The 12,812-nt window shown below is 40.3% G+C and overlaps 2 protein-coding genes across 2 annotated transcripts in view; one reads left to right on the top strand and one right to left on the bottom strand.

Moving 5' to 3' along the window:
• Positions 1-12,812, bottom strand: part of LOC137616241 (techylectin-5A-like) — a 72,862-nt gene that overhangs the window by 11,247 nt on the left and 48,803 nt on the right. The window lies entirely within an intron of this gene.
• LOC137616694 (protein disulfide-isomerase A5-like) overlaps positions 158-12,812 on the top strand; it is a 29,163-nt gene continuing 16,508 nt past the window's right edge. Inside the window, exons 1-6 of the mRNA XM_068346688.1 lie at positions 158-365; positions 1,585-1,753; positions 2,500-2,604; positions 2,893-3,063; positions 7,729-7,861; positions 9,139-9,338. Coding sequence (XP_068202789.1) covers positions 286-365; positions 1,585-1,753; positions 2,500-2,604; positions 2,893-3,063; positions 7,729-7,861; positions 9,139-9,338 — 858 coding nt within the window. The 5' untranslated portion in view covers positions 158-285. The remainder of the gene's footprint in view (positions 366-1,584; positions 1,754-2,499; positions 2,605-2,892; positions 3,064-7,728; positions 7,862-9,138; positions 9,339-12,812) is intronic.

The following is a 12,812-nucleotide window of genomic DNA, read 5'->3' on the forward strand; positions in this document are numbered from 1 at the left end:
TAATCAATGGATATTGTTAATTGTTATCTGTGATTTGATATTTTGTAAAGATAGATATTTGATTGAAGCATTGAAAAAGTAGGTGGTTTTCAGAATAATTTTTATTTTACATATTTTATAATTTTTTTTTTCCTTTTTCTCAACAGGCTCTCACAAAACTACTAAAGAAGGAAAGAGCTTTCATGATGATGTTTTACGCTCCTTGGTGTGGATTTTGCAAACGGCTGAAGCCAGACTACTCCTCAGCCAGCCACTGAACTGAAAGATACACACACTTTGGTTGCCATGGATGTTAATAAACCTGAGAATTCAGCAGCAAGGATTAAGTACAATATTACTGGGTTCCCAACACTTATATACTTTGAGTAAGTAAATCAAGAATTGCCGGTAGAAATTTCTTTGTTTTCCTTACATTTTTTAATGATTTCAGCTCCAATGCTCTTGGAGATTAACGTTTGATTTTTATTTGTTTTTGCTATTCCAGTAATGCCTATCAAATTAATTACCAATATATCTGCATAAAGTAGCGATGTGGTTGATCACATCAGCCCTAGCTAGTAATGCCCCACAGCTTGCTTTGCAGAGATACTTGGAATTCTATAATTAAGACCTTATAAGAATTGACAGGCAATGAGCAGTGCATCTAAGGGCTGGAAGAATACTGCAAAATAACCTTTTGCATCCTGTACCTTGTGTTGCACGCATCACACTAGAATGTATTAGCACCATTTACTAGTCAAATTATCTTTATTCTCTCATATATTAGGTTATAGGTATTTTCATTTCATGATCAAACCCTTCTTCATCTAGCTTAGTGCTTTAAGTCTGACCTTTTTTCTACATGTAAATGGTACTCATAGCCTATCATCGAATGTATGGGTGGTTTATGAGCTCTGAAATCAAAGAAATAATATGGTTCCTAATCATAGTATTCTTTCCTTTTCTACCTACAGCCACCTTTTCTTTTAGCTACCATTTATGAACCTTGTTTAACCAGTAAAGGCTTCCTTAACATATGTGAGATATTCATTGTGTAGCATATTAGTGAGACTGCTTCCAAGTCATATTTCTACTTTTTTAATTGATGAAAAAGTAAAGGGGTTTGCCTTGTAGATTGGGTTACTGCATTCAGTGTGCCTTGTAGGGTCTCTTGCAAGCAAAAATGGTTCTTTGCATTGTCCTTTGAGTCCTAGGCTTCATTGTAATTTGCTTATCAATTTTCATGTGTTTGCTGAGGCTTCCTCCAGCCCGGCTAATCAACATCTTTGACTAATCTTTGCTCTATTTGTCAGGAAAAAAAAACTATTCCCTATATTGATGATGCCCTTACCACTTGATAGCAATGTCTGCCCTCTAACTTTATAGAATAGTCTTAGAAAAATGTGTTAGCTTGTTGAGCAACAATATATGGCTATTATTTACTTTGCAATAAAACTACTGGCTTGTGTTAAAGGTGAATGTGGGATTCTAAGGTTTTTATTGATGAAAAAAATGTAAAATGATTATATTAAGAAAACATGTCTACTTAGCAAAAATGCCATGGTAGGAAATCTTTTTATAAATGACAAACATTTTTGTTTATAGAGATGGCGTACCAAAATATACGTATGAAGGAGAAAACAACAAGGCAGGCATTGTCTCATTCATGAAGAACCCTGGCAAAGCCCCTGAAAAGCCTAAAGAAGAAATTTGGGCTGATACTCCCAGTGATGTGATACATCTTACAGATGCAACTTTTCATGAATTTATCAAGGTATTTTTAGTAGATAATACTTTACTGTTTACTTTGTGTCTTTAGGTTTTTAGCAGCGTCAATTTGTTCATTTGGTCTTGTCTCACTAAGCTGTCTAATTATTATAAATTTATCACATTCAGCATTATGAAGCTTCATCTGTGGTGGATAACGGAGGAGGGTGGGCTGTGGCACCCTAGCAGTACCAGCTGAACTCAGTTGAGTCCCTTGTTAGGCTGGGAGGAACGTAGAGAGTAGAGGTCCCCTTTTTTGTTTTTGTTTCATTTGTTGATGTCGGCTACCCCCCAAAATTGGGGGAAGTGCCTTGGTATATGTATGTATGTATCACATTCGGTTTTCAATTTTCATTCAGAAACATTTCTTTTGTGTGAACCATGTTGTTAAAGTACTTTATGATAATGATAACAGTCAAGGAGTTGAGTGCTTATCTATCTATCTACCAAGGCACTTCTCCCAATTTTAGGGGGTAGCCAACATCATAAAGAAAGAACAAAAGGGGACTTTTCTTCTCTTTGCTCCTCCTGACCTGATGAGGAATTCAGCGGAGTTTGGTTAGTACTGCTAGGCTGCCACAGCCAACCTGTGGCCGCGGCGGCATAACAATTAGAATATCGCTAACATATCTTTGTGTGTAGTAAGAGGCAACTGAAAGGGGCGGGACAAGGAGACTGGGGACCTATCCTGTACTTTATTTCCTAAGAGATATTGAATGCTAAATGCTTATAATCTCAAAAATTATTTTGCAGGGTGAGTCTTCGGTGCTTGTCATGTTTTATGCTCCCTGGTGTGGCCATTGTAAAAGAATGAAACCTGAATACACTGCTGCTGCATCTCTGCTTAAGGAAAAAGGGGTAAGTGCGGAGTGTTATTTATAGTCTCAATGTGTCCTGTGATATTGTTTTTATATGTGGCATTAATTTCTGATCTTCATTTTGTTGTTATTGTAACACAATGTTGAAATATACTTTATGCTCTTTATAGTTCCAGCTCTAAAAGCTTAATATTGTAATATGGGGCATTTTGAAGATATCACTTCTTGTTCTGACGCGTTTCCGAATATCTGTTTTTAGTTCTTGGCTATACTTATTCACAATATCTCAGTTTGGATTCTCAATTATTTTTTTTAATTGTGATTTTAGATAGCTGGGAAATTGGCTGCTGTGGATACTACAAAAGAAACTAAATTGGGCACAGAGTTCTCCATAAAAGGGTATCCAACTATCAAGTACTTCAAAGACGGAGAATTTGCCTTTGATGTGTCAACTGCGAGAGAAAAAGATAAAATTGTTGAATTCATGATGGATCCAAAGGTAAAAACTTGTTTTAATTTTTTCTCTTGAATAATGAATTTTTGTTTGTCTAGAAATGTAAGTGCTGTTAGTTTAAAAAAAAATTGTATTAACCCTTTTACCCCCAAATGACGTACTGGTACGTTTCACAAAAGCCATCCCTTTACCCCCATGGACGCACCGGTACGTCCTTGCAAAAAATGCTATAAAAATTTTTTTTTTTCATATTTTTGATAATGTTTTTGAGAAAATTCAGGCATTTTCCAAGAGAATGAGACCAACCTGACCTCTCTATGACAAAAATTAAGGCTTTTAGAGCAATTTAAAAAAAATATACTGCAAAATGTGCTGGGAAAAAATTACCCCCTGGGGGTTAAGGGTTGGAAATTTCCAAATAGCCTGGGGGTAAAAGGGTTAAGATTATCATGGTTTGGCAACAAACTTTACTTTTATATTAGCCCATATTCATGTTCTTCACTAGTATCAAGACACTAACATCTTGATGAAAATAAAATAAATCCTTTGCTTGTTGGTTAGCTCCACTATTAGTCCAGACTTCCAGGAATGTAAAGGCCTCAATTATTTTGGCTTATTTAGTTGACAAGCTTTTTTCACTTAGACTTGGCTCATTCCACAACCTTAAGCAATAATTGTTTAAACCTACTTCTCTTCAATCCTCTATGTATAACGTTATTGTTATTTTTATCTTTATGTTCTTATACCTGATGTAAGTTCTCTCCTCTCTTCCATTTTGTATTCTTGCCTTCCTGAACTCCCTTCAGGTCTCAGTCGTTATCAATCCCCTATTCCATGATTTTTTTCTAAGATTCCTACAGGTCCTCTTCTTGTTACTTCTATGTCCACTGTTTTCAGACCAACTTATCATCCTATTCCATTCTCATCTCATATTCAAACCATTTCAGCAATCTTTGAGTTCTCGGCCTTTTCTCAATCCTCTACTCATTTCTTCAGTAATTCCTCATTTATAATATAATCTTCCTCCATATTCACAGCCTTTTCTTTCATGAGACTCGGTGCTACACAGTATTCCAGACGTTTTATTCTGGGTGTGACAAAATTATGAAATGACCTTCCTGATTAAGTAGTCAACTCATTTTGTTGAGCAAGTTGACATAAATCTTATTTCGTAGTTTACACGTAACATATCTGTTTAACATGTTGTTTATCCTGATATATTGATTGTATTTTCTTATTTCTCTTTTATAGTTTATTCTTTATCTAATTTCTTTCCTGCTCTGGGTGTCTTTCCAAGTCTCTTATACTTTCTTCTAGTTTTGCACTTTACTTCCTGTTTGTTTATTTTCAATTTAGTTGACAGTGGTGATATGAAATATTTGCCAAGTGGCTTCTTATCTGTTTTTAATTAAGATTTAATCATTTTTATGAACCTCCCTAATGTTCATATTGGTTCTTCTCCAGAAACTTGGTTTAATTTACCTTTATCTTGAAATTTAATTTTTTTTCCTGTTTTTATTTTCCCTTCAGTAAACACATGCCCTTATTCAAAGAAGGAACATTTTAGCTGTAACTGGTAACTGACATACCAGTCTCTTTGTCTTTACAGTTTCTCAGTCATGTTGGTATTGATCTGACCTCCAGATTGTTAGCTTGTTATTGTGTGTTAAGATGTTTTCTCTTGGTTTTATTAGCAGTTACTGTGTGGAGTGTGCACAGAAATTGTTTGGGAAAGTGTATTATTTGCATTCCCGTGGTATATCATGTTGGGCAATTCTGCAGTTTAAATGACCGTTGTGAAAAGTGAGTTTCCCTCACGATATCTTTCATAGGAAAGTATGTTTATTGGCTGCCGGAAAGTTAACAGTGAAAATGTAGGGAAGGCTAGGCTAATTGATTTTAGACAATTCACATAATCAGCCAACTTTCAATAGTGGTGAGCTTCATATGCTCTTGACATTGCTAGCTTCCTTAGTTAAAGTTCATATGTCCAGTAAGTCCTCTCTTAAAACTGTAACTGGTCCTACCTGCCCCTTTACCAACACTACCTATCCCCCTAAGTTGAGTCTTGTGTAAATAGTGTTTCTTTCTGTAAGGGTTCTGAAAGTTTGCTGCGCATTACAGATTCGAAAGCCTCTCATAGAACTTAGAATTCTTTAATTACTTTAGATCCTTCTTCTGGTAAAAACTTGCAGGCCGCAATCCTAGTCACTCTATAAGACCACTAGATTGTGAGGCAGGAGACCAAGTGGGTTGTTTGGTTCTGAATATCCCTCCGCTTACTGAAATAAATGCTCCCAACTTAAATCGTATTACATTGGTGCATGGCATGGCCTAATGTTTGATTCACTTAAAACTTGTGGGCGAATGAAGTTTCAATTAAACTCGGTCATTTGTTTCGTTTGGTAGTGGGTTTCGTTCGCTTGCTAGCTCAGCCACTAACTCATCACAGATTTAATTCAAGGGGGGTAAATGTAGATGCTATTACATATAATAACAAAACGAGTCCTCCGCATGTCTCCTGCATTCACTTCAGTTTAAAGAAACTGGTAAAGAACTGATTTTCCATCAGTTCAACCTATGAACCAGGAAAATGAAAAGAAAGAAGCCTGGAGGCAACCTTGAAAGTGAAGAATTATGTCCTTTTTAAACCTTACTGGTATATAACATTATTGCTGAATAGTACCCTAATAAGTTTAGTAATATAAACTTGGACTGTAGTGGTTGAAAAGGCTGAATATGCACTGGCTCTTTTCAAGAAGAGCCGCAGACAAAGCAGAACGAGATTCGGAACAGGCGCTGGGCCCTTCGTTGTTCCAGAACCTACAGATCTGGCCGAATCCAAGGGTTTAGCTGCTGTTCCTTTTGAATAGCTAGAACCCTTGAAGGTAAAAATCTGGTGGATCAGGGGGTTCTGCAAATCAGTCCTTCAAAACTTCACCGCTGTCTACATACAACTCTCTGGAAGCAGAGACGTGGAACTGCACACAAACGAGTTCCCAAACAGCAAACAATACCACCTCCGGGCTAACCTGTTTTGAGAATCGAGAGACCACAGCGTCTTGACACTTCAAAAGCCTGTTATCTCACAGGTTTGCTGTCTAGTGAGTCAGGAAGGTGAATTCCCTCCCTCCAGACAGCACAAGGCGCTCTTATTTTTAAAAGCCTCCGGGGTTGATAACCTCGTCAAGTTCGTGAAGTACATCACTGCACCAGGCTCCCGGTTTAGAGCACACACCATGGAGAGTGGCCAAGTCCGAATCCTCTATGGCCGCCAACTCAGAGGCTGAGGAGGACATGCCTTCCACCTTGAGTCCCCAGTCAGAGCGCAAACTGATGGGTCCTCTTGCAACGGTGCAAGCTTGGCCCTCTCAGGCATGTAAAACCTCCTTTGTCTAGAGAGCGGGGGAAGCAAGACCTTGTTTGACCTACCTGAATGAAATTAATTTTCAGAGCCACAGATCTGTTCATCATCTCAATCTAGGGCTAAGTTTACAATATCTGACCATGCAACTCCAGTGAGGACTTCCGTCCTTTAAGGGCACCAAATTACCGAAGGCCTCCCCAAAGGTGAAGTCACAGCCACCTCCTCTGGACCATTGCTCTTACGGATGAGTGAAAGGACTTTCACAAACGAACTCTTTGACTCAGGATAGTTAGTGTCTATGGGCTTTGGACCGTAGTCCTGAGGCCCCGAGACATCCTACCCCTGAGCACCCTCGTTATCCTCCCACTGTGTGTGCGTGCATGCATGTGTGTGTGTCCGTCCATTCAGATGGTACCCTGGGTCCTCAGTCAGATGGTAGGCACAGCATAGTACTGGAATGCAATGTCCTGCCTCCATGCACTGGCCCGGGAACCTGACGGTTACCGTCCACTCCTTCCAAAAGAGAGGTGGTGTTGCCAGGAGCCGTGCCTCTGCGACTACAGCTGGCTTTCCTGGACTTCTTCGACCTCTTCTTCAGCTATAAGAGGAGTTGGAATCAGAGTTGGAGGAGGATGAGGATAATGAAGAAGAACATTGCGTTCACATCTTCTTCCTAGCTCTCACTCCAGCCTTTGCAAGCAGAGCGGTTGACTTCGAAACTGAAGAGACAAAGAGACTGCTGTGTTGGTTACTGCTACAAGGTTCCTTCTATTACTTATGGCATCTGCTTATTGAAGGAAATAAAATGGGAAAATTTTAAGATTTCTCAAATTCTACTTATACAGTAAAAGTAAATTAAACTAAGCTTTTGGAGAAGAAGCAATATGAACACCTGGTGAGTATAGAGATAAGTTTTTTTTATCTAAATTCTGTTTTCCATGGAATACTCTGCTAAATTTACATTACTTTAAATTATATTGTATGAGAGTTGATTATGGATTTCAATATTGTAGTTTTGTAGAAGAAAATTAGATTACCTAACGTACTCTGATTTACTTTAAACTCAGCCATCATTTCATGGCAATAAGTAGTTTGATCATCCCACTTAGAGAATATACCCATGTGTGATGGAATTGGATGCAACAAATAAAATTAGTTTTTCTCCTAGTCTTTCTCTTCCAGTTCATAGTAAAAGCAAATACTAGTGAATGATGGCTGCTGCAGACTGTAATTGGTACCTATTCTAAAGCTCTACTACATATATCTCTAGTAACTGATTATGTTATTCAGGTAAATATTTTATTTGACCAAACAAATTCTTAATTCACTTCATGAATTTTCAGGAACCACCACCGCCTCCTCCTCCAGAAAAGCCTTGGTCTGAAGTGGAGTCTTCAGTAGTACATTTAACAGATGAGAATTATAAACCATTCTTGAAAAAGAAGAAACATGTTCTTGTCATGTTTTATGCCCCATGTAAGTAAATATTGTATCATTTAACACCAGTTTGTAGATGTACTGTAAGGAGATCCTGCTGTGATGGCATTATGTATGGTAACTAGATAACTGCTCTAAGACTAGATGAGGTTGATTTGATTTATAATTTGTTGTCCAGCGACCAGTCAGGGGCAATGCATGGTTCTGATTTATGATCTTTATTGTTTCCAAATGTATCTTATAGTTTTTTTTTCATTCTTTTATTTTTTAAAGTTTCCTGCAAGTATCCCAGTATTACAGTAAAGTATAGGCAATATTGATTATCCTAGATTTTTAGAATTTTGATTATTGCAAGCAATTTTGGGTACACATAAATTGTAACGGGTTTCTTTTAACCCTTTTGTTACGGTGACGTCATTTGACATCAAAACATGCCTGGTGATACAGACGATAACGTCCGGATACATAATTTACAAGTGTAAACCATATGTAGCTTAAAATTACTCGTATAACCTACATATTCTACAAAAGAGTATGGCATGTGGTCTTACATCACACAGTTCACACACAAAAAAATTTTGCTAAAAAATCTCTTCCTCTCCTTGATATTAGCCCCCTCCTTTCTTCAGCCAATCAACGAAATCTTTGGAATTCTAGCCTTTATTACTTCTTTCATCTTTCATGGTATTTTTCCTAAAATGTACTGTAAACAATTTCACATTAGTGTGCATCACTTATTCTATGGAATATCCTTAAAACTTTTCTCGCTCAATCGGCTAATCAATGTTTCCATAAATTAACTATTCAACGGCTAATTTAGTTTTCTAGCTGCCTTTGTTAAATTGTGTTACGGTATTCCTTTAGGTCTGGAATATAGACCCAGAGATTTCTCAGGTGATTATTTACAAAGTATTTCTAAAATGAAATATTCCAACAAAACAGTCAGGATTTATTGTCCTTAAAGATGCTTCTAACTTGGGCAAATGTACTGCTTTTCACATTTAATGTGAAAGGTTTCATTTTTGGAATTTTTATTTCTGAAACTTTAAAGTCATATTTCTATTTGTTGTGATTAAAAGAACATCTAAGACCAGATTATTGATTACATATATTATGTTTCAGTGAGAAGATTCAAAACATGTACTCACAACTTTTGATTTAAGAGCATAATAAACCTACATTGGCACTAGATCAAGCAAATTACATTTTAAACATTATTATTTGTCTTTTTATGAAGAGTTCACTATCAATTAGAATGATTTCCCATCATTACATGGTTAGGAATAAAAGTTTTTTGTTTGTTCTTTTCTTTCTAGGGTGTGGGCATTGTAAGAAAGCCAAACCAGAGTTTACAGGAGCTGCAGACAACTTTGTAGATGACCCTAAGGTTGAATTTGCAGCTGTTGATTGCACGGCACATCAAACACTTTGTAGTGTCAATGATGTCAGTGGCTATCCAACGTTCAAATATTTCAATTATTATAAGAATACAAAACCTTATAATGGAGGGAGAACGGTATGTACCTTTTAGATTTTGTGTGCTCAGAATTAAGTGTTACTTTCTTGAAAATAAACTGTTCAATTACGTAGTACCTCTAAATGTATATTTTGGATTTCAATTAATAATTCAATTTTACAAGATCAAATTTTAAGTGTTATATAAATTTTCTGGTGTGAGATACAAAAAAAGCGAATATTCCAATTTAAGATTTACATAAGATAAGATGTGTTATGTCTCTTGTACTGTATTCCTTCGTTATTTTGTAGCCTCGTGCAACTTTTGTACCTATTGTATAAAAAGTTATGCAAAAGACATTTTTAAATATTTAACTTAGCCGGTGAATATATAATAGCTGCAACTCTGTTGCTCGACAGACAAAAAACAGTAAAAACTCGCCAGCGATCGCTATACAGGTTGCGGGTGTGCCCACCAGCGCCAACTGTCGGCCAGATACCACTCTCGATGTAAACAAAGACTCAATTTCTTCTCTGTCGACGTGTCGACAAGACGTACCTTACTCGCTGTTGAACCTGGAGTTTTTTTCACATCATATTTGGTGAAGTACTTTAATTTGGTTTGAGCTTTCGCAGTACAGGTGTTTTTCTTCAAATAAATCCTTGAACTCTTTTTTGGATCGGATTAATTGTTGATGACTTAGATCGTTTTTTTGGAATTTTCCCTTGACTAATTCAAAATGGCTGACCTTTCACAAGTTCCCAAGTTCAGAAAATATAATGCTAGGGACTGTCATAGGCGTCTTCCAAAGGCTTCTCTCGACCCTCACACTGTTTGTTCCAATTGTCGGGGTAAAACCTGTCAATTGGAAGATCGGTGTGAGGAATGCGTGGGCCTTTCGGAATTCGATTTTATCGAATTTGAGAAATATACACGCAGACTAGAGAGAGATAGGGTAAGGAGAAGTTCTTCTAGGTCGGTAGAGTTTTCTTCTCCACATGCCCCTGAACCTAATCCTTCCCCTGTAGTGGTTGTTCCTAACCCCCCTCCTAGCACTCAGGAACCGTCGATGCAAGACATGATGCGTGCTTTCCATGCCTTGGGGGAGAGAGTTGAGGCCCTAGCAAGTGACCGGAATCAACTCATGGCGGACGTAAAGGAACTAAAGTGCCAAAGTGCCGCGGCGGAAAGTGTTAAAGTGCCTAGTGTTTCTCAAAGTGTTGTGAACAGTGTTGCGCTTGAGGGTTCGTCTGTTCGTGCCTGTCGTCCTCCTAGTCCGGGACCTCTTGCAAGCTCCCAAGCCCAGGGGAGAAGCAATGTCGTACGACTCATGGGTTCGAGAGGCCTTGATCAGCGAACAGACGTTCCCTCTATGGTATCAGGCGTATCTCCCCAAGATCGCCCCTACCAACGTAAGACGAGAGAGCCCATTTATACCTCGTCGTCCGAAGGTGTTTCTCGTAAGAAACCTTGGACCAAGGTCTCCAGACCTTTGAAACGTAAGTCGGTCCCTTCAGGACAAGTCCAACGTCCCGGTTGTAGCCACTGGGACAGTTCGGACCCGTTGCCGTCATCGGATGACTGCTCGCCGCCTAAGAGAGGCAAAGTGGTGCCGCCTCAGTCGCTCACCCCGTCTGTTGCCGCACCTGCTTCCGTAGACCCTAAATGGGTGTTACTGCAGGACATGCAGTCCAAGCTTGCGTCCTTGATGGAGGACTTCAATGCGGAGAAGGTTGCCGCTGAACCTTCCGGCCAACAACCATCCAAGCGGTCTGTTGTGCGTCCTGTTGACGTTGAGGTAGCTTTCTCGCGTCAACCAGTTGGGGTAGTACCTCCACCGATGCGACCCAGTGTGGGTTTCCAGCCGCACGTTGACGTTAGGCAACGCACGGAGGTGGTTGTTGACGTTCAGGACGTTCATCAACCTTCAGAGGTGACTTGTTTTGACACGGTGCGTCAACCTCCGCAACCCGGTATGGTGTTGACTGCACAACCCAGACGGTCTAAACAGTCTCGGGTGGACGCTGTGCGTCCTCGCGCACCTATGGTTGTTGACAGTAGCCAGACTGTTCAGCAGTTCCATGACGCTGCGTCCGGCTCCGTCACGCATGCACCAGTGCGACCGGACTCGGCGAGTCAAACGTTGCCCACTCCTTTGCCGTTTTCTCATCAGTTATCGGATGAGGAACTGTCAGATGAGGACGTTGCTGAACCACAAGAGGATCAACCTTCAGAACTTGATGAGCCTAAGGCAGCTCAACCATCCTTGGACTTTAGAAAAGTCATGGCTGTGTTTAAGGAGTTGTTCCCTGACCACTTTGTTTCTGTGGCTCCTCGTTCGCCGCCGTCGGAGTTTGTATTAGGCGTTCCTGCTACCGTGCCTGCCTTTACTAAACTCGTTCTCTCTCGCTCATCCAAGAGAGCTTTGCGGCTGTTGGGCGATTGGTTAGAGACCAAGAAGAGTTTAGGGAAGACAGCATTTGCCTTCCCCCCATCTAAACTCTCGTCTAGATCGAGCGTCTGGTATGCCACGGGAGAAGTTCTCGGCTTGGGAGTTCCTGCCTCTGCCCAGGGCGACTTCTCAAGTCTTGTAGACTCTCCCCGCCGCCTTGCCATGAGACGCTCGAAGATTTGTTGGTCACCATCGGACCTGGACCACCTTCTTAAAGGTATATTTAGGGCGTTCGAAGTCTTTAACTTCCTAGACTGGTGTTTAGGAGCCCTGAGTAGGAAAATCTCTTCTGCTGATAAGGATGTTTCCTTACTCATTATGTCCTGCATGGACAAGGCCGTCCGTGATCGGTCCAACGAACTTGCCGCTTCATTACGTCCGGAGTCCTGAAGAAACGAGAGTCTCTATGTTCTTTCCTGTCTGCTGGAGTAACGCCATGCCAAAGATCTGAGCTACTCTTTGCGCCCTTGTCCAAGTGCCTGTTTCCTGAAGTCTTGGTTAAGGAAATTGCCTTGTCTTTAGTACAGAAGGACACCCACGATCTAGTTGCGTCCTCGGCTCGCAAAGCTCCCCCTTTGCCTACATTGTCTGCTAGACCGAGGATAGACACTCCAGCGTCTCGGTTTATCCCGCCCTTTCGTGGCAGAGCCTCCAGCAGGGGAGGTGCTCGTGCCGAAGGGAAGCGAGGGAAGAGGAAAGGATCCAAGTCCTCTAAGGGCAGAGTCTGACTGCCCGCAACTTCAGACAGCAGTAGGAGCCAGACTCAAGAACTTCTGGCAAGCCTGGGAGAAGAGAGGCGCAGATCAACAATCTGTGAGGTTGCTCAGAGAGGGGTACAAAATCCCTTTTGTACGCAAACCCCCTCTAGCGACGTCCCCCTTCGATCTCTCTCCCAGGTACAGAGAGGAAGAAAAGAGACAAGCCCTGAAACTGGAAGTGTCTCTTTTGCTAGAGAAGGGAGCGGTGGTCAAAGTCTCGGACCTTCAAACCCCGGGGTTTTACAACCGTCTCTTCCTAGTATCAAAGAAGACAGGAGGTTGGAGACCGGTGCTAGACGTCAGTGCTCTGAATGTCTTTGTCAC

The sequence above is a fragment of the Palaemon carinicauda genome, chromosome 22, assembly GCF_036898095.1.
Source record: "Palaemon carinicauda isolate YSFRI2023 chromosome 22, ASM3689809v2, whole genome shotgun sequence".
NCBI lineage: Eukaryota > Metazoa > Arthropoda > Malacostraca > Decapoda > Palaemonidae > Palaemon > Palaemon carinicauda.